Consider the following 20065-nt stretch of genomic DNA (forward strand, 5'->3'; position numbering starts at 1 on the left):
GTAAAGAATGGTTCGTGTCATTCAATCATTGACCAAATGGTCGTGAATTACAAAAGTTTGGTCGAATAAATTGTTATATCTCTCGACTCGAGAAATGAATCGTGAATAGGCCCACTCATCACATATCCCTTTCCGAAATCTACCTCTTTGAATTAGCTCACTCTTTGAATATTCCCACGTGAAAACTTGCAATCGTGCAATGTTTTTGGTTCCTCGTGGCCTACAAATGAAGCCATCCCCAAATCAAGATCGATGGACCAAATTCAAAGTTGAATATTCTTTTTCTTTTTCTTTTTTTAATTTAATAAATATATTTTTTTACAAATATATTAAAAAATTAGGTCTCATTTAATAATTATACTTTATATCTTTTAAAAAATATTTAGAGATGAATTAAACACGAACACCGGGCCAAAATGTGTAAAAACAAATGATTCCGACATACCCATGAGCTAAAATTTGATACAAATGGTGGGAACATAGTGATGAACACGACAGTTCCAGTGGATGAAAGAAGTAGCTGTAAATAAACAAAATTTGTAATGAAATTCATTGATCAAACACTACAGATTGGTTAGCCCATGACAACATTGGACACGTTTGGCATCTTCCCTCTCTTCTCGGCGTATTCTTAGTTAATTAATCCAAGCCAAAAACATAACCCAAAACCCATCGCCCAAATTCTTTAATCCCACCTTCCAATTTTTCGTGTTCGTTTCCTCAAACCCATCTCTTTCCCAGTTCTTCAAAATTCCCATCAGATTCTCGGACCCCCCTTTTGCAGTGTTCGAATCCGGTCTTTGCTCTAAAGATTTCCCTTAATTTGCTTCAAGGAGAGGCAAAGGTTTGCGACATAATCAAACCATTTAAACCTATGTTCTTGGAATCGTGTCTGAAAACGACCAGAATTTGTTTATTCCGATGTAGAAGAGAAGACCCTTTCAGAGCAGAAACCTAGTCGCCATTGGTGGTGAGCTAATGAGTAGCAGCTTTTAGTTTCCTCATGAATCTCATAAACACGAATGACATTCTCTCTGTCTTTTCTGCTTTCTAGGGAGCTTCCCCAATTCGAAACGAGGAAATTTTGTTCGTTGAAGAACAGCTTCTTCAAAAGTTGAGAAAAAAATGCGAGAGATCGAGTTCGAATCTTCGTATAATACTTCGAGGTCTGGTGGGAGAGTTAAATATTTGGGAATTTTTACTCCAATCTCTCTCTTCTGTTTCTTCAGCTATTGGATGGCTTTTCATGGAAGCGCGTTGGCGGTTTCCGGCATTTCATGACAAACTTTAAGGTTTCTATTTCTGGGTTTTGTTCAACGAGGACGGAGAATACGAGATTACTCACCTTTACTTGTCTTTCCGCTGGTTTTTTTTTTTTTTTTTTGATCATTTCTTGCAATGATCTCTTTGTTTCAACTGGGTTTTTAAGTTTATGTTCATTGTTGTCTGTAAATTGGTGTTTGTGAGAGAAAAATGAGCGGCGGCAGAAGGAGGAAGCTGCATTTTAGCAAGATCTACTCGTTTGCGTGTGGGAAAGCTTCTTTGAAAGATGATCACTCACAGATTGGGGGTCCGGGGTTTTCTCGAGTGGTGTTCTGTAATGAAGCTGAGTGTATTGAGGCTGAAATACGTAACTATGTTGATAATCATGTTAGTACCACGAAGTATACTTTGGCTACTTTCTTGCCCAAGTCATTGTTTGAACAATTCAGGAGGGTGGCTAATTTCTTCTTTTTAGTGACTGGGATTCTTGCTTTTACTCCCCTTGCTCCTTACACAGCCGTCAGTGCAATTCTTCCTCTTATTATTGTCATTTCAGCTACTATGATCAAAGAAGGTATTGAAGATTGGAGGCGGAAGAAACAGGTACTTATCTCCTTTGTCACCTTGTTTATGTGTAATTTGTTGACTTGATGAGTTGAGCTTGATGCTTTCATGGCCTCTCAACCTGCGTTAATCCTGATATATTGAATTGAATTATGTGAGATCCTTCGTTGGTTGGAGAGGGGAATGAAGCATTCCTTGTAAGGGTGTGGAGGTCTCTCCCTATTAGACATGTTTTAAAAACCGTGAGGCTGATGGTGATACGTAATGGGCCAAAGCACACAATATTTTCTAGCGGTGGGTTTGGGCTATTACAAATGGTATTAGAGCCAGACACTGTGTCAGTGAGGACGCTAGGCCCCCAAGAGGGTGGATTGTGAGATCTCACATCGGTTGGAGAGGGGAACGAAATATTCCTTATAAAGGTGTGGAGGCCTCTCCCTATCAAACACGTTTTTACACTGTGAGACTGATGGCGACATGTAACGGGCCAAAGTAGACAATATGTACTAGCAGTGGGTTTGAACTGTTACAAATGGTATTAGAGCCAGACATCGGGCGATGTGCCAGCTAGGACGCTGGGCCCCCAAGGGGGTGGATTGTGAGATCCCATATCGGTTGAAGAGGAGAACAAAGCAAAGGGTGTGGAAACCTCTCCCTATCAGACGCATTTTAGAAACCGTGAGGCTGACGGCGATAAGTAACGAGCCAAAGTGGACAATGTCTGCTAGTTGTGGTGGGCTTGAACTGTTACAAATGGTATCAGAGTCAGACACTGGGTGGCGTGCCAACAAGGATGCTAGCCCCGAAGGGGGGGGGTGGATTGTGAGATCCCACACTAGTGGGAGAGGGGAACGAAGCATTCCTTACAAGGGTGTGGAAATCTTTCCCTATCAGACGCGTTTTAAAACCGTGAGGCTGACGATGATACGTAACGAGCCAAAGCGAACAATATCTTGGACGGTTACAAACTATCATATTGAAATTTCTTCAAACTCAATTTAAAATGTTGAAAAGATCATTTTTCTTTACTAGCTTCCTTTGTGGCAGGCGTAGTTTCACTATGGATAGAAGGGTGAGTTCTTTCTCAGGCAGGCGTAGTTTCACTATGCATAAATGCTAAGCTTTTCTTAGTGTCATCATTTAGGCCTAAGGACTATCAAGTTTATATTGCTTAATATTAACTTTGGCTACTCATCTCGCATTGGTCCCTAATCTCTGCTAGTCGACCTTTTCAGGATATTCAGGTTAACACTAGAAAGGTTAAAGTGCATCAAGGTAATGGAGTTTTTGCTCATACAGAGTGGAAAACTTTGAGGGTGGGTAATGTAGTGAGAGTGGAAAAGGATGAATTCTTTCCAGCAGATATCATCTTGCTTTCATCCAGTTACGAGGATGCCATCTGCTATGTCGAGACAATGAACCTTGACGGTGAGACAAATTTGAAACTAAAACAAGCATTGGAGGTAACTTCGCGTATGAACGAGGATTCGATCTTCAAAAGCTTTAAGGCTATCATAAAATGTGAGGATCCAAATGCAAATTTATACAGTTTTGTTGGAAGTATGGAGTTGGAAGAGCAACAATATCCGCTATCACCTCAACAACTACTCCTTCGAGACTCGAAACTCCGGAATACAGATTATATATATGGGGTTGTTGTCTTTACGGGTCGCGACACAAAGGTTTTTCAAAATTCTACTGACCCGCCTTCGAAAAGAAGCAAAGTTGAGAGGAAAATGGATCAAATTATATACTTTTTGTTTGGTCTTCTGTTCTTGCTTGCTCTTATAGGATCTATATTTTTTGGCTTTGTGACTGGCGATGATTTGAACAATGGGAAAATGAAGAGATGGTATCTCAGGCCTGATGATGCTGAAGTTTTCTATGATTCAAAAAGAGCTCCATTAGCTGCAATTTTCCATTTTCTTACAGCCCTGATGTTGTATAACTACTTCATTCCGATATCACTCTATGTGTCGATAGAGATCGTGAAAGTTCTTCAGAGCATATTCATCAATCAAGATATTAATATGTACTACGAAGAAGCTAATAAGCCTGCACGTGCTCGCACCTCGAATTTGAATGAAGAACTTGGTCAAGTTGATACGGTACTTTCTGACAAGACGGGAACCCTGACGTGTAATTCGATGGAGTTCATCAAGTGTTCAGTGGCCGGGACGGCTTATGGTCGTGGTTTCACAGAGGTAGAAAGGGCTATTGGTGGACTGAAGAATTCACCATTGTATGAAGCTGTAAATGGGGGGAATCAACAAGAGGATGACACTAAGAAAACTTCACATGTCAAGGGCTTTAACTTTCAAGATGATAGAGTTATGAATGGGAACTGGGTTTATGAGCCTAATGCAAATGTCATCCAAATGTTTTTTCGTCTTCTTGCCACTTGTCATACGGCGATACCTGAAATCAACGAGCACAGTGGCGAGGTGTCTTATGAGGCCGAATCACCGGATGAAGCAGCATTTGTGATTGCAGCTAGGGAGCTAGGCTTTGAGTTCTATAAAAGAACACAGACAAGCATATCACTCCATGAGTTTGAACCTTCATTAGGCAAGAAAGTTGATAGGTGACTATTTTCTATTTCTTCTGTTCCTTTTAGTTGATGGCATACTCATGAACTTAATATATTAAGAACACATGAGATAGATTTAAGCCATTGTTGTGGATTTCTGACATGCTTTGCACAGTGGACGTAAAATGCCGATATCTCTCTTTATTTCCATCGTCAAACGTAGATGACAGGTTATCTTCGCTACATCCTACATCGGTTGGGGAGGAGAACGAAATATTCTTTATAAGGGTGTGGAACCTCTCTCTAGTAGACGCGTTTTAAAATCTCGAGGGGAAACCCAGAAGAGAAAACTCAAAGAGGACAATATCTTATACATTTTTTATAAGGGTGTGGAAACCTCTCCCTAGTAGACGTGTTTTAAAATCTCGAGGGGAAGTCCGGAAGGGAAAGCCCAAAGAGGACAATATCTGCTAGCGCTGGGCTTGAGCTGTTACGATCTTTTTGTCGATTATCAAATGCCATCATGTCATTATTGTCTTTTTTTTGCAGGACATATAAACTGTTGCATGTTTTGGAGTTCAATAGCATGAGAAAGCGGATGTCTGTCATAATAAGAAACGAGGAGGGGAAAATAATATTATTCTGTAAAGGTGCAGACAGGTTTGTGGTTGAAATGACTTAGTCTAATTCTTATCTCTGCTTTAGTTAAAGTTCAGAATCACCATGATTCCCTTCTCTTTGCAGTGTCATGTTTGAAAGGCTTGGAAAGAATGGAAGGGAGTTTGAAGAGAGGACTAAGGAACATGTCAGCGAGTACGCCGATGCAGGGTTGAGGACTTTGATACTCGCCTACCGTGAGCTTGACGAGGAAGAATACAGAGAATTTCATCATAAGTTCACTATGGCCAAAACCTCAGTTGATGCAGATAGAGAATCATTGATTGATAAACTTACAGACAAAATTGAGAAGAATCTAATTCTTCTTGGTGCCACTGCTGTTGAGGACAAGCTTCAAAATGGGGTGAGTTGAGAAGTGTCAATGGTTGCTAATGGTGAACCACTGTCAGTAAAAGACTTGGAATTAACGTTTCTTTGTGTTATTCGTGTTAGGTTCCTGAGTGCATCGACAGGCTCGCTCAGGCGGGAATTAAGATCTGGGTTTTGACGGGCGACAAAATGGAGACTGCCATAAATATTGGGTATGAATGCTTGTTGTCTATTTGAGGCTCAGTTGTATCATATCTGAATTAATACTTAACTTGAGAGCACAAAATGACAGTTTTGCCTGTAGCTTACTAAGAGAAGATATGAAGCAGATTGTCATTACTCTGGAGTCATCAGAAATTCAGGCAATAGAGAAGTCAGGGGATAAGACTTCCATCATCAAGGTGAATCTATATTCAATCCTCGTTTAGTATACGATCGATTCCGTGGAATGTTTCTGTTCATGTGTGCATCTGCTTTTTGATATGTATTGCTTTCGTATGTACATTGTTTGAAAATTTCTCTGGTACTTTAGATTTGCGATATCGATGTATCCTATACATGTTTGTCTTACGTCCCGTTTATCGAGTAAGTTTTGTTTATATGAGATTCTACATTGGTTGGAGAGGGGAATGAAACATTTCTTATAAAAGTGTGAAAACATCTCCCTAGTGGACGCGTTTTAAAACCTTGAGGTGAAGCCTAGAAGGGAAAGTCCAAAGAGGACAATATCTGTTAGCGGTGGGGTTGAGTTGTTACAAATGGTATCAGACCCAGACATTGGGTGGTGTGCCAGCGAGGTCGTTAGGCCCCAAGGGGTGGGTTGTGAGATCCCACATCGGTTGGAGAGAGAAACGAAGCATTCCTTATAAAGGTGTGGAAACCTCTCTCTAGTGGATGCGTTGTAAAACCTTGAGGGGAAGCCCAGAAGGGAAAGCCCAAAGAGGACAATATTTGCTAGCAGTGGGCTCGAGTTGTTACAAATGATATTAGAGCTAGACATCGGGCGGTGTGTTAGCGAGGACGCTGGTCCCCCGGGGGGTTGGGGTGAGTTGTGAGATCCCACGTTTGTTGGAGAGAGGAACGAACCATTCCTTATAAGGGTGTGGAAACTTCTCCCTAGTGGACGCGTTTTAAAACCTTGAGGGGAAGCCCAGAAGGGAAAGCCGAAAGAGGACAATATCTGCTAGAGGTGGGTAGTGGACGCGTTTTAAAACCTCGAGGGGAAGCCCAGAAGGGAAAGCCCAAAGAGGACTCCTGAACCATTCCTTATAAGGGTGTGGAAACTTTTTCCTAGTGGACGCGTTTTAAAACCTTGAGGGGAAGCCCAGAAGGGAAAGCCGAAAGAGGACAATATCTGCTAGAGGTGGGTAGTGGACGCGTTTTAAAACCTTGAGGGGAAGCCCAGAAGGGAAAGCCCAAAGAGGACAATATCTGCTTGAGTTGTTACAGTATATGTAGCTAATATCGATTCATGCTTTCCTTCAGACATTCTACATAACATGGTTGAATCTTTTCTATCCATGAGAGTTGAATTATTTTTAAAGAATAGTTCTTTTTTCCTGTATGCAATGCCTTTGTTTCTTTTTATTCGAGGATCAACCGACTCGCATCCTTCCTTGTGTTGAAATCTTTCTGACTATCTTTTAGGCGTCGAGGCAATGTGTTCGTGATCAGATTACTCGAGGGAGAGCTCAGATCAATTCATCAAGTGGGTCATCTGAAGCATTTGCATTAATCATTGATGGAAAATCGCTTTCTTATGCTTTAGAGGACAGTATGAAGGCATCGTTTCTCGATCTAACGATACGTTGCGCTTCTGTTATTTGCTGCCGTTCATCTCCAAAACAGAAGGCATTGGTATGTTTTCACACTTTTAGTCTTTAATTTGCTTAAAAATCACATCTTGAAAAAATATTAACCTCCAACTCATGGTGTCAGGTAACAAGGTTGGTTAAAACTGGAACACGAAAAACAACTTTAGCTATCGGCGATGGTGCTAACGATGTAGGAATGCTTCAAGAAGCAGATATTGGAGTCGGAATTAGCGGTGCTGAAGGAATGCAGGTGCTTAAGAAAGCAGACAACACTTGATATTCAAAGATTTCAATAATTTTTTCCAGTGTCTCATGAGTTCTTTTATATTTCAACTCAGGCCGTTATGTCGAGTGACGTTGCGATTGCTCAGTTTAAATATTTAGAGCGCCTGCTTCTCGTGCATGGACATTGGTGCTACAGAAGGATATCATCAATGGTAATGCAATTTATATATCTGGAGATTCAGAAAACATCATCTTTCATAGTTCTCACTTTGTGACATTGATGAGCTTACCTCTCTATTTGCAGATTTGCTACTTCTTCTATAAGAATATCACTTTTGGTTTTACCATATTCTTATACGAAGCATTCACATCATTCTCTGGGGAACCTGTATATAATGATTGGTTTTTATCACTTTACAATGTTTTCTTCTCGTCGCTTCCAGTCGTAGCTTTGGGAGTCTTCGATCAGGACGTATCTGCAAGGCTCTGCCTCCAGGTATGCTTAGTTTATGTGCTTGTTTCTTTGTTGTCCGGTTGCTGTTTGAGTTCTTCTGTTCTAGTTATGGCTGTGCTTTTGCCATATCCTTTCTCATGAACTCAGCCTACCATTAACTGATGAGATAGAGACCCAGTAAAGATATTTCTTCTTAAACATGAAGCCATTTGCTTGTTTCTTCAACCGTGAAGCGTCGTGAGGAACATGAACGCATATTCTGAGAGAGAAAACAGAGTAGAAAACACCATAAGAAACTGATTTCTCTTTATTTTCCATCAGAACAGTAGGCCCTGATGCATATAAGTGGAATTGGCCAAATTTTAGGCTTCATTTCTTTGTTTGATGTGGCAGTTTCCTCTCTTATACCAACAAGGGGTGCAGAATGTTCATTTCAGCTGGCTCCGAATACTCAGTTGGATGTTTAATGGATTGTACAGTGCTGTGATCATTTTCTTCCTTTGCACTGGCGCACTTGAGCATCAGGCATTCAACTCCGATGGGAAACCTGCAGGGCGGGAAATTATGGGTGCGATGATGTACTCTTGTGTCGTTTGGGTTGTGAACTTGCAAATGGCGCTTGCTGTTAGCTACTTCACCTTGATACAACATCTTTTCATCTGGGGTTCCATTTCAATTTGGTACATTTTTCTCCTGATTTATGAGTCCATGACCCCCACCCTTTCAACCAATGCTTACAAGATCTTCACTGAAGTCCTTGCCCCTGGCCCTTCCTACTGGCTTGTCCTTTTCTTTGTGGTGATCTCAACACTCATTCCTTACTTCTCCTACTCAGCATTACAGATGAGGTTCTTTCCTATGTATCATCAAATGATTTTATGGATTAGAAATGAAGGGCAACTAGACAACCAGGAGTACTGTAATATGTTGTGGAAGTACAAATTCCGATCGACGAGTGTAGGTTCCACAGCACGGTTAGAAGCCAAAAGGAACAACTCAAAACAAAGAAACCAGACTTCTACTTGACAAGCTCAACATCAGTCTCAATCTTCACTGTTTATCGTCGAAAAAATAGAAGCTTTCTTCGACGTGTACACATTGGATAGGGTGCTGTTTTCTTGCTCTTGTGCAAATCTGCCATGTTCAAGAGCAGAAGCATAGCCTGCAGCAAGAAAATACATAAGCAAAATCAGCCAAAAAGGAGAGCTGTTGGTAGAACATTTGTTGTATACTGTTCCAACTTCTGTGTACATTACAAAAGTGAGGGAATTCATTGTAGATTAGATACATTAGTTTTGTTAACAAAGAAAAAAAAGAACATGATAAGCAGAGCCACTCAACTTCCTTTTCAATCTAACTTTACCAACTTCACAATACTATTGTTGCAAAAATACTATTGAGAACTGATGTGAATAATGAATAATATTTAACGCGTTGTCCTTTTTCCTATAACAGTCTTCAAATCTCATTTCCTATGTTATTTTTCATAATATGATTTATGTATGAACAATATGAATCTAAGGAACATGAATTGGAGGCTTGTTAATCTTTAATTACATGAAGGTTCTTGTAATCAATCACCTGAGTTTCGGTCAACATGGGAAAAAGCCTTCCTGGTCATGAGATGTTTTCCCTCTCTATTATATCTACAAAATCTCCTGATCAATCAGGCATTTGAGCTACCTTGGCTATAAAAGTCTGAGCTGTAATCTTGGTTTCCAAATGCCAGCATTCGGAAAAACCTTATCTCAGCAGACTTTTGACCGGAGTCGAAGGCTTGACTCTCCCCGAATCTCATTCCATTACTTAAATCTGTTGCAGCTAAACTATCAAAAGCTCGAACAACCTGAGAATGAGAACATGAGAAGAACGATTCAGTTATAATACTGTACAAGATTTAACAAGGGTGAGGTTTGGTTTTTTGTATTCGTGTCACAAATCGGTTAAAGAAATACAACCTGTCCCATCTGTGGTCTCTTTGCGGACGCATGCCGAACACAAGCAGCAGCTATTCCTATCATCTTCAACATTTCACTCTCAACATAGTTCCTTTCAAGCCTTGGGTCCACCAACCTTTCAAAATCTTGGCTGTGGAGCGCATGGTTTAGTAAAGGCCGACCCTGAAAGATAAGAACTTCGTCAGAAAAGGTTGATTTGGAAGTTCGAAAATCGCCATCTTCGGGCATTGATCTCATCGATGAATGTCCAATAACAGTTTGGACAATATGATGCAGAGGAACTGGATTATCGTTCAAGAATGTTTGACCATGTTGACTGTGTTATTTGTAATTCTCATTTCGTTCATTTCTTATGAAACTTCAATAGTAGATCCTAAAATAACACTTTCTCAAGCTATTCAGAGATCTAGTAAGGGCATTCATGCGTCATATGATAATTGTGGTCTTCCAAGTCCATTACAAAAGCAGCAGCAGTTAAGTTCTTACAAAATTCAAAGAAGAGATACTCGAACAACAAAATCATAAAAAGGTTGGTGGCATCATTGCATCATATCCGTTAGTGAAAACATACAAGAGAAGCATGAATATATTACCCATTCAACAAGGCTCTCGTCCCCCATCGGTTGGGATGCATCAACGGCCTTTCGACCAGTAATCAGCTCGAGAAGTACGACTCCAAAAGAATATACATCTGATCTCTCAGTTAACTTCCCACTCGATGCATATTCAGGGGCAACATATCTACGACAGAGAGAAGTTGAATTCTTATAAGCAAAATGAGATAATTATTGAAGCAAAAACTTAAACAGACTTTAGATTCTAGGAGGGTATTGGTGCCAATCATAAACGACCTACCCGAAAGTTCCCACGACACGAGTGGTTATATGAGTCTGTGCATCAAGAGCTAATTTAGCCAGCCCGAAGTCTGAAACCTGCATGACAACCAATGAAAAAATGAAGCCCAACCCTTTAAGCTAAGCATTTTAGCATAGGCAATTAAACTTTCCTGCATACCCGAGCTTCAAAATTTTCATCTAGAAGAATGTTTGAAGATTTGATATCACGGTGGATAATTCGAGGATGGCCTGACACAGATAAAAATGCCAGTCTTAAGATTGACACCAATTAGCAGCTTCTATAGGAAAAGGCATAGAAACTTACAGTCTTCATGAAGATAAGCTATTCCCCGGGCTGCCCCAGCTGCAATCTTAATGCGTCTTGCCCAGTCCAGAACGAGCTGGTCGTCCCCTAGTGTCGAAACATGAGAGAAAGGTCAATTCTGCTCTTGGTATTGAGATAAGTCAAAAGGTCTGAAATCAATAATACCTTTAACATGAAGATGGTAGTAAAGGGAATTGTTACACACATAATCATAAACCAGCAACCTCTGATGCTCTGAAATGCAGTAGCCCACAAGAGAAACCAAATGGCGGTGGTGTACGCGACCAATTATCTCGACTTCAGCTTTGAATTCCTGCTCACCCTGACCACCACCAATCTTTAGCTCCTTCACTGCAACCTCTCTTCCATCTGGTAGATATCCTTTATAAACAGAACCAAATCCACCTTCTCCCAAAAGATTCTGAGCAGAAAATGCATTTGTTGCTTTGAAAAGTTCTTCATATGTAAAGAATGACCTTGAATTGCCCAACCCACCAAACTCTTTTGGAGAGAATGTTCCACCACCATGTCTGTCTTGGTGAAGTGTGGAATGGACCTTCATAAGGGATTCTAAGAAGAAATTACATAACTTATTGAATTTCAGTAATTTATTCTCAATGACTCCATTAATATTATCTTTTCCTACTAAAACATTAGAATAAATATTGAAATACCCTTCAAAATGACACATCCAAAAGTATAAAATAATTAAACATTCTAATTCCCAATCATAAAATGTGAGATCCCACATCGGTTGGGGAGGAGAACAAAACATTCTTTATAAGGGTATGGAAACCTCTCCCTAACGTACGTGTTTTAAAAATTTTGAGGGGAAGCTCGAAAAAGAAAACCTAAATAGAACAATATCTGCTAGCGGTGGGCTTGAGCTCTTATAAATAGTATAAGAGTTAGACACCGGGCAATGTGCCAGCAAGGAAGCTGAGCTCCGAAGTGGGGTGGACACGAGGTGCCAACAAGGATGTTGGGCCTGAGGGGGGCGGATTGGGGGGTCCCACATCAATTGAAGAAGGGAACGAGTCCCAACGGGGACGCTAGACCCTGAAGGGGGTGGATTGTGAGATCCCACATCGGTTGAGGAGGAGAACGAAACATTCTTTATAAGGGTATGGAAACCTCTTTCTAGCCGATGCGTTTTAAAAACTAGCCGATGCGTTTTAAAAACTTTGAAGAGAAGCCTGAAAGGGAAAGTCCGAAGAGGACAATATTTGCTAGCGGTGGGCTTGGGCTCTTACATAAAATATATAGCTCTTGTATTTTAAAAGAAGAAAGAAAAAAAGAAAAAAGAGAAAGATACCTCTGCAAAAATATATGACATTGGTCATATTCTTTAAGAAAAGCACAAGGACTAAATTGAAATCACAGTAAACTATCAGGCAGGATGGTAATCATAAATGCAGAGGTCTGCAGTCATATAACACTACTGTAGTCATGTTCATGAAGGAAAACACAACGATCGAATTAAAGACGTCGCAATAAATTATCAAGCAGGAAGATAATCGTAAGTGCTGGGAGGGAGGCTAAGAACATGTATGACAGCGAAATAATATTTACATTGCAGTACCTGACTTGGGTGAGGAGCCCATAGAAGATGGTATAATGTAACCCCCACGACCAGAATCATTTTTTCTTGGCTTCCTGATGTACCATACAACAAAACCAACTATGGCAAGCACTACAATTCCAGCCACTACACCAATTGCAATCACACCCCCAGTATTTATTCCTCCATTGCTGTTCGAATTCGAGTTTACTCCGCCATTAGGACCCGAACCATCATCCGTGGGATTTCCTGGCGGCAATGTTGGGGTTTTAGACGATACTGGAGGAGAAACAAGGGATGGTGGAGGAGGCGAAATTGATGCGGGCGGCGATGGCTTGGGAGGACTTGAAGCTGGGGGGTCACTGGGAGGGGGAGGACTTGAAGCTGGGGGATCACTGGGAGGAGGAGGAGAAGTGAGCCTTTGAGGTGGAGGTGAGTTTCTAGGAGGTATTGACGCTGGGGGTTGAGGTGAAGTTTCTGGAGGTGCTGATGGTGGTGTTGGGGGAGGATTCTCAACTGGGGCTGTGGGCGGCGGCGATGGATTATCCGAGGGGTTTTCTTGTGGTGGTGGTGGCAGAGGTGGCGGAGATGAGAGTTGAGGAGGGTTTGATGACTGTGGAGGAGGGGTTTGAGGAGGCTCTGCTACAGGAGGTGGAGGTGAATTTGGTGGTGGGGGATTAGATGACGTTGGTGGAGGGGAGCTTACTGGTGGGGTTGCTGATGGTGGTATGGGATCCAGTGTTAACGGGGGTGGAGCACTGGACGGAGTTGGTGGTGGAGTTGCCGGCGGAACAGGCCGAGGCGGCGGAGGAGACAATGCGGGTGTTACAGGGGGCGGAGTTCCAGAAGCAGGTGGCGGTGAAGTAGCAGATGGTTGACGAGACGGTGGAGGAGGAGGAGATGACTGGCCTGATGGGGACGGAGTAGGAGTTGAGGGGCCAGAAGGATCCGGAGGAGGCGATTGTAGCGGCGGCGGAGAAGGAGGTTGCGGTGGCAACGGTGACGGAGTACTGGGCGGCGGAGTAGATGGAGTGGAGGGAGAAGCCGGCGACGGAGATGAATTAGGCGCCGGTGATACGGCCGCCATTTCCGATAAAAATCAAGCTCAAACACCAAGATACAAAAAAATTCCGGTTGATCAACTCACCTGGAAACTTCAGCTTTTGGTGAAACTCATTCAATTCGCATATTTCGCATAATAATCATATATTCCAGATAACCACACGATCAAATTGAATCTTCACAAGTTCAGTCCCCAAGATATTTTATTCAAACAAACTTCAAAATCGCTATTCAATAAACCGGAATCATCCAGTGCTCTGTTTCACTCCTCAAAGCAAAATCATAGATTATACAACTCAGCGAAGTCAAACAGTATTCTCCAGTTACGTTTCAATCACAATCCAGAGATTATAGCTAAAATCGGATCATCACAGAAACAATCAAATTCACCTCCAGACCTACGAACAAATCAAAGAAGCAACAAGTTCAGCGATATACCTACTAAAAAAATTTGAACAGGAGCGCAATTATCAGACTATTTGGGGAAGGTTCAAGTACTCAGAATCAGCAATGGATTCCAGCTGATTGAAGAAGCAAAAGCATCGAACCGACACCATGAAAATAGCCATGGAGAAGAAATTGGAAGCTGAAGACGAGCTTACCTTTTCCGTCAACAATTTCCCCCTCACTTTGTTTCTTTCTGAGGATCGAAACGGAAATAGAAATTCCTCGAAAGAGCAGCCAAGTTTGATTCCCGAATTCCCTATAGGAAAAAAAGGCTTTCCGAAGAACACAGATTGTGGGGTCCCAAATTGATAGCAACCCAAAAGATTGAATATAAAGATTTTGTCAAATGTTTGAATTCAAGAACAAAAGTAATTTTCATAACGTCGGCTCAATTTAAAATCATCATTATAAGGAGTAATTTTGCAACGTAATTCCATGGTCCTCAATATCTTGCCATAGTCAACCCATAACCAATTAATTCAAAGTTTGATTTAGTCTCGTAATTATAGCTATCATTTTCATTATTGAATTAGAACATAATATACTATAATGGTGCCATTGATGATAGAATAACTTGATCAAGACGAACACTTTGTTTTATTTCATTTGAAATACTGACCCATCTACGAAGCAAAATCTATACGAAATTCTCATTTCTATATCAGGTCACAATTTTATATTTACCAATAACTATACAAGACAAACTTTTATTTGAATCTCTGATTATCATAAATAGTTTAATTATATTTTAAAAAGTTTTATCCAAAGTTTAGGAACCACGCACCGATAAATAAACTATTTAAAAAGAACAATAAAGATTAAAACGAAATAATAATTAAAAAGTGGGTGTATTCAATTGATTAGATCAAGAAAGATTCTACTAGCTCGATAAAGAAATGTCACCTATAAACAAATTGCCTGTTAAATTTCATTATAAAATTTGAAAATATTAGTTAAGTGAGAATAGTGGGCCAAGGTCAATGCCTAGGTTTCGTATTAACATAACACGTGAAGCTCTTGCACGCCTACTACCACCTATTGTTGGAGGACAAAGCTTGCACGATTTCAAAGCTATAATCATATGGCCTTTTGGTAACAACCAACAGGCTGCCTTGTTTCTTTTCTTTAGCCTATTCCTTTACATTATACTAATGTTTGTAAGCGAATAAACATGGTGCAAGATGCTCAAGCCACTGCACTAACATCAGTGGGAGCTGCAAAAAAGAAACCCAAAAAGAGGGCATTGTGCCATTAATTGTGCTGTGCTGTGCTGTGCTGCTGTTGAATCAAGAAGGGGCCCATTCCTGTGCTCCAACAACCCTACAAAGTAGAACTTTAAGGGTGGGGGGGCATTAGATGCTTCTACTTCTATGGTGCAGTTTAAGCTTTTCTTTTTGTTGGGTGCTACAGCAAAGGAAGCAAACCATCCTTCTCATTGTCCTATCATTGAGATTTGTTGCTAATTGTAGAACATTTCTCAAATAAGCAACTTCTTAAGTTACACTTGCGTTGTGAGATCTCCCACATCGGTTGGGGAGAAGAACGAAGCATTCTTTATAAGGGTGTGATCTCTCCCTAATAGACGTATTTTAAAACCTTGAGGGGAAGTCCAGAAGGGAAAGCCCAAAGAGGACAATATCTGCTAGCGGTGGGCATCGGCTCTTATAATCGCAACCCGAAGTGTTGACAGTGACGAGGTCTCACTTTATTCCATAACTGACCTTCATTGAGCAGCATTTGTTATATAAATCTATTTCTTTATGAACCTTTCAGAGAAGAGTACACAATAAAAGAATTTAATAATAGCTGCAAAATTGGAATTACATCCATGATCCAGCCTTCAACAGTCACAGGTTAGGATTAGGTGATGATACCAGCAGATTAAAAGAAAATGACATCAAGATCTAGCAGATGACCTGACCATGTTCTGTCAAAAGGCAGAGAACTTATTAAATTAGAGATACCTGTAAACCAACTTGAAGAAGCAGCAAGCTAAAGACTATCGATTCCACACCAAAAATTTGTAGGATCATTAAGCCCTGAAAAAAGAAAGAGAAGGAAACCAGTGGTTGTGCCTGCATACTTGACACAATCTGAATACAGATGGATGGTGCTCCATGTGGGGCAGAAGAGTTTGGCGTCATGGTGGACATGTAAAAGCACAGTTGAACGATAAAAGTTCCAACAATAGCGAAACCAGGTAATATCTAGAGATTCTTAGTCAGAGATATTATATACGGACCAATCACAAGTAGTAAAATTATCAGGAAACGATGTTCAAATATTGATCTGTTAACAAACAAAAGATCCAAGATCAGATTCTTTTTTCCAGTTTTTTTTTTCCCTTCATTTTAACTAAATTCTATTTTTCACACACGGTTGTAGGGGGAGAGGTGGGGGGATGTGGAGTAGAAGCCAATCTCATGCTGTATATCAGCTTTGTAAATCAAGCATCTCCTCGAGAATAAGTTCCAGAGAAAGATTAGCGGTAGAACACCGGACCCTGTGAAATCCCACATCGGTTGGAAAGGAGAACGAAACATTCCTTATAAAGGTGTGGAAACCACTCCCTATTAGATGCGTTTTAAAACTTTGAGGGGAAGCCCAAAAGGAAATGCTAAAGAGGACAATATCAGCTAACGGTGGGTTTGGGCGGTTACAAATAGTATTAGAGCCAGACACCGAGCGGTGTGCCAACGAGGATGTTGGGCCCTAAGGAGGGTGGACTGTGAGATCTCACATCGGTTGGAGAGGGGAACGAACATTCCTTATAAGAGCGTGGAAACCTCTCCCTAGTAGACGTGTTTTAAAACCTTAAGAGGAAGCCCATAAGGAAAAGTCCAGAAGAGAAAACCCAAATAAGACAATATTTGCTAGTGGTGAACTTGGGCTATTACAATCCCAAATCTAAAGCTCATTGGTAGACCAACACATTCCCATACCTCTACATTAATTTCACACGGCCTTTTAAGTGAATGAAGATACAAACTAATGGCAATGTTTATATCTCACACAAACTACATGCGGTCTGAAGAGAATAACTTGCCTAGTCAGCTCTCACATTCAAGATCAAGTGGGTTGATGGCAGGAGAATAAAGAACTCACCCAGCACCTCTGCTTTGCCTTAAAATAAATTAAACTCCAAGTTAGATTCTAAGAGTAAATATTACTGAAGTCTTCATAATTGGCCAATCCTTAATCCTCTTCAATCGCACTCTCTTACCCAAGCTTACTCGTGAAAGCTAGTTGCTAAATGCTTAATGTTCTTGTTTGAGCCTAATAGATCATGGACATGCAGCTATCTTATCTCCAACTAGGATGAGTTCTCTTGAATTTTACTTTCAAACCTATCCCTTGTTTATCTCATCCGTTTGCAAGTAAGAAACCCAACTCAGAGTTCAAATAATCCATCTTTTAAAGAGGGTTGAATCAAACAAAGCATATGACAATGAAATTTTCATCTTTAAGAAAATGCATTCATACCTCTGGGGATGAAACAATTGAAAACAAGTGTGGGAACAAAGCAGGTACTAGTCTTGGAATCATTTCACAATCCAATTCCCCAGAGAGTAGAGCCAAGCACCTTAAACCTCCATGTACTACAAAATTTAATATAAATCAAAATTTTATTCAATGAAGACTTACATGTTAACAATCAGCACATTGAAGGCATGCCAAAATATCAAATATTAATCCAAAGGAAAAACCAATGAGTTTATGACGAATGGATCATTTGCTTTCGTAAGTTGAAGTATTTAAAAGAAAACATAAACGGACCTTCATGAAGAGAGAGTAAAATTCTAAGCCTCTAAACAAAGTGAAACAGCAAAAGGATGCAACCACGTTATATAAAAAAAAAAAAAAAAAAAAAAAAAAAAAAAAGGTACAAATATTGATGAAATGATGATTTAAAAAATGACAACGAACATTTGAATGCCATTGAAAAGCTACCAAAAAAACAAATAAGCTAATCAAGAAATACTGTATTAGTTTAGGTTAAAATACCATTTTGGTCCTTGTATTTCAGGTTTCATTCCATTTTAGTCTTGTACTTTCAATAAATCATAAAATTGGCCCCTACGTTTAGTTTATTGTTAACTTTTCAAGAAAAAGTAATCTCTATTAACCTTCTCTATAAGTTTAGGAAATATGTTTACATTGTATCTTTTCTTGCATGAGAAGTATTATAATTGTTTAACTAATTTCCATTTTAAACACGACTTCATATCGACCAATCTTTTCCCTAGTTTAAATACATACATACAACAACAAGGCCAGTAACCCAATTTTTCTCTTCGCTTGAGAACTTACAAAAATTCCTACCAATAGCATTCCGTACACACTAAAGTTGAGTTTAAACACAATTGTCATCTCAAAATATCAAATATTGCTCTAAGTACTCAATGAAATCAATAAATAAAATACATCCAAAAGAAGAGAAGAGGTTGTAGTGGAAAATAACTATCAGAAACAGAACGTCATACCGCCATTCATATTAATTCGATTATTCATCAAATTTAAGAGGTAAGGCAATAGCTCAGGCCATTCCTCTGGCCAGTCATATATTGCAATTGATGCCACGGCCATACTAATTGCTGTACAAATTTTCGTATGGGAATCATCCAAAGTTAACAAAAGAAGCTTGCGAATGACTGCCTGAAAAGAAAAAAAAAAAAAAAAAACAGTGAATTAGAAATGTAAAATTTCAATATTGAAAGGATATACCCAAGTAGTGGCATTGGATGTCGCAAGACAGAAAGAGAATTGCAGAATGTGAAAACAACGAATAACAGCATTTGGTGTAAAATAGATACCTTATCATCATCAGAAACAGCGGGATGTTCAAATAATTCGTCACCCTCCTGCCAGTGTTTTTTGATGAACTGCTTTAGAAGGACTGCAGCTAGGTAAAAGCGTTAAGTCCGATCCAAAAATCATGGAATGATCTTGAATCGTATGTCCTCGTCAATAACAACCACCGGCAACCAAAAAAGAGAAAAAAAGAAAGAAAGCGAAAGCTGAAACACAAGTGAACATAATATCCATACTTCGGAAAACTAAGTGCAAGGAAGATTAAAATTGCAGTGTTTACGCTTCCTTAGAGCACATGAAAGAAAACAAAACAGGAAGAAAATCACGCAGAAAAATTAAGAATCTCAATTGCAACGACAACAAAGGATATCTGGCGCAATCCTACTGGAAGCTCCATGTTCGCAGTGACTTTGGATAATGCAACCCCAAAACCTTTAAGATGAATGAAGTATCACAATTAAATCCAGTAGTAGAATAAGTTAATCAGATAGTGAAAGACAGAACGAACCAGAAAACTTAATCTGTTCCTGATCTTCGTACAGTACAGAAACGTATGTATATGACATATCAATCCTGCCTAACACAATCGCATATCCACACCAACGAGGCGTAAATGCGATTCATTTACTGTTCTAGAAACATAGAAAAATGATTCCATATGGGAAGACACTCGATAGTAGAGAAAATCAGTACAGATAACAATTAGCTGAGAGTTACGGTGAAGGCAAGAACCTGGTTGGAGAGATGCCTGATTTAGCTAGGCTTCAGCGAATGAGCGAACCTCCTGGTTGGGGTCAAGAGTGGCGGACAAGCAATTGAGAAGCCACTGTTGATCCTGATCAATCAAATTGACCATCTTCGAGCTCCGAGCAAAGGCTTCGACGTCTGTTCCGCCGTCTCGTAATTCACTCTGGTCGGCTCCGCGACCGTCGCAGCGTTTACTCGCTAGCTTCCAAGTATGGGATGTAAAAAAGCGCGCGTAGGATGATTGATTACCAGGCAGTTTTGGGCAACAAGAGAAATGTAAATTAATATATTTATAAAACTTTTATATATTTAAATTGGTTCCAACAAATTCACTCATCATTTAAAGTCTTTAAAATTAATTTATGTCGGGTAACAATCTAAGTCCACCGCTAACAGATATTGTCTACTTTAGTCCATATCTTCGTCTGTCAGCCTCACGAGTCTGTTAAGAAAAGATTTTCACACCCTTATAAGAAAGGT

The 20065-nt window shown here is 40.0% G+C and overlaps 3 protein-coding genes across 8 annotated transcripts; 1 reads left to right on the plus strand and 2 right to left on the minus strand.

Annotated features, from left to right (window-relative positions):
* Nucleotides 1–468: 468 nt before the first annotated feature.
* On the plus strand, nt 469–9268 carry LOC111467338 (putative phospholipid-transporting ATPase 9). Its single transcript, XM_023112187.1, has 12 exons — nt 469–970; nt 1055–1866; nt 3063–4411; nt 4907–5017; nt 5102–5378; nt 5468–5556; nt 5637–5745; nt 6992–7201; nt 7283–7408; nt 7497–7595; nt 7688–7879; nt 8231–9268. Exons 2-12 carry the CDS (start codon nt 1474–1476, stop codon nt 8861–8863), a joined length of 3588 nt encoding a protein of 1195 aa, XP_022967955.1. The 5' UTR covers nt 469–970; nt 1055–1473; the 3' UTR covers nt 8864–9268.
* Nucleotides 8867–14430, minus strand: LOC111467339 (proline-rich receptor-like protein kinase PERK9). 4 transcript variants are annotated; one of them, XM_023112192.1, is made up of 10 exons: nt 12896–14430; nt 12539–12862; nt 11122–11526; nt 10957–11043; nt 10810–10880; nt 10651–10727; nt 10389–10536; nt 9796–9957; nt 9419–9683; nt 8867–8999 (listed from the first exon to the last, which is right to left on the minus strand). In XM_023112192.1, exons 1-9 carry the CDS (start codon nt 13602–13604, stop codon nt 9504–9506), a joined length of 2163 nt encoding a protein of 720 aa, XP_022967960.1. In that variant the 5' UTR covers nt 13605–14430; the 3' UTR covers nt 8867–8999; nt 9419–9503. The 4 variants fall into 4 exon arrangements, with proteins under 4 accessions (XP_022967960.1, XP_022967957.1, XP_022967958.1 ...); XM_023112189.1 differs by having other exon boundaries at nt 12539–13977; nt 14182–14424; XM_023112190.1 differs by having other exon boundaries at nt 12539–13977; nt 14078–14424.
* Nucleotides 14431–15094: 664 nt separating this feature from the next.
* Nucleotides 15095–19815, minus strand: LOC111467640 (importin-9-like). 3 transcript variants are annotated; one of them, XM_023112608.1, is made up of 8 exons: nt 19571–19815; nt 19347–19470; nt 19209–19270; nt 18841–18933; nt 18511–18682; nt 17510–17625; nt 15991–16065; nt 15095–15742 (listed from the first exon to the last, which is right to left on the minus strand). In XM_023112608.1, the coding sequence occupies exons 2-8, from the start codon at nt 19402–19404 to the stop codon at nt 15689–15691; spliced, it is 630 nt and encodes a 209-aa protein (XP_022968376.1). In that variant the 5' UTR covers nt 19405–19470; nt 19571–19815; the 3' UTR covers nt 15095–15688. The 3 variants fall into 3 exon arrangements, with proteins under 3 accessions (XP_022968376.1, XP_022968377.1, XP_022968378.1); XM_023112609.1 differs by having other exon boundaries at nt 15095–15747; XM_023112610.1 differs by lacking the exon at nt 19347–19470.
* Between the last annotated feature and the right edge of the window lie 250 nt (nt 19816–20065).

This window comes from Cucurbita maxima, unplaced genomic scaffold, assembly GCF_002738345.1.
Source record: "Cucurbita maxima cultivar Rimu unplaced genomic scaffold, Cmax_1.0 Cma_Scf00034, whole genome shotgun sequence".
NCBI classification, from domain to species: Eukaryota; Viridiplantae; Streptophyta; class Magnoliopsida; order Cucurbitales; family Cucurbitaceae; genus Cucurbita; species Cucurbita maxima.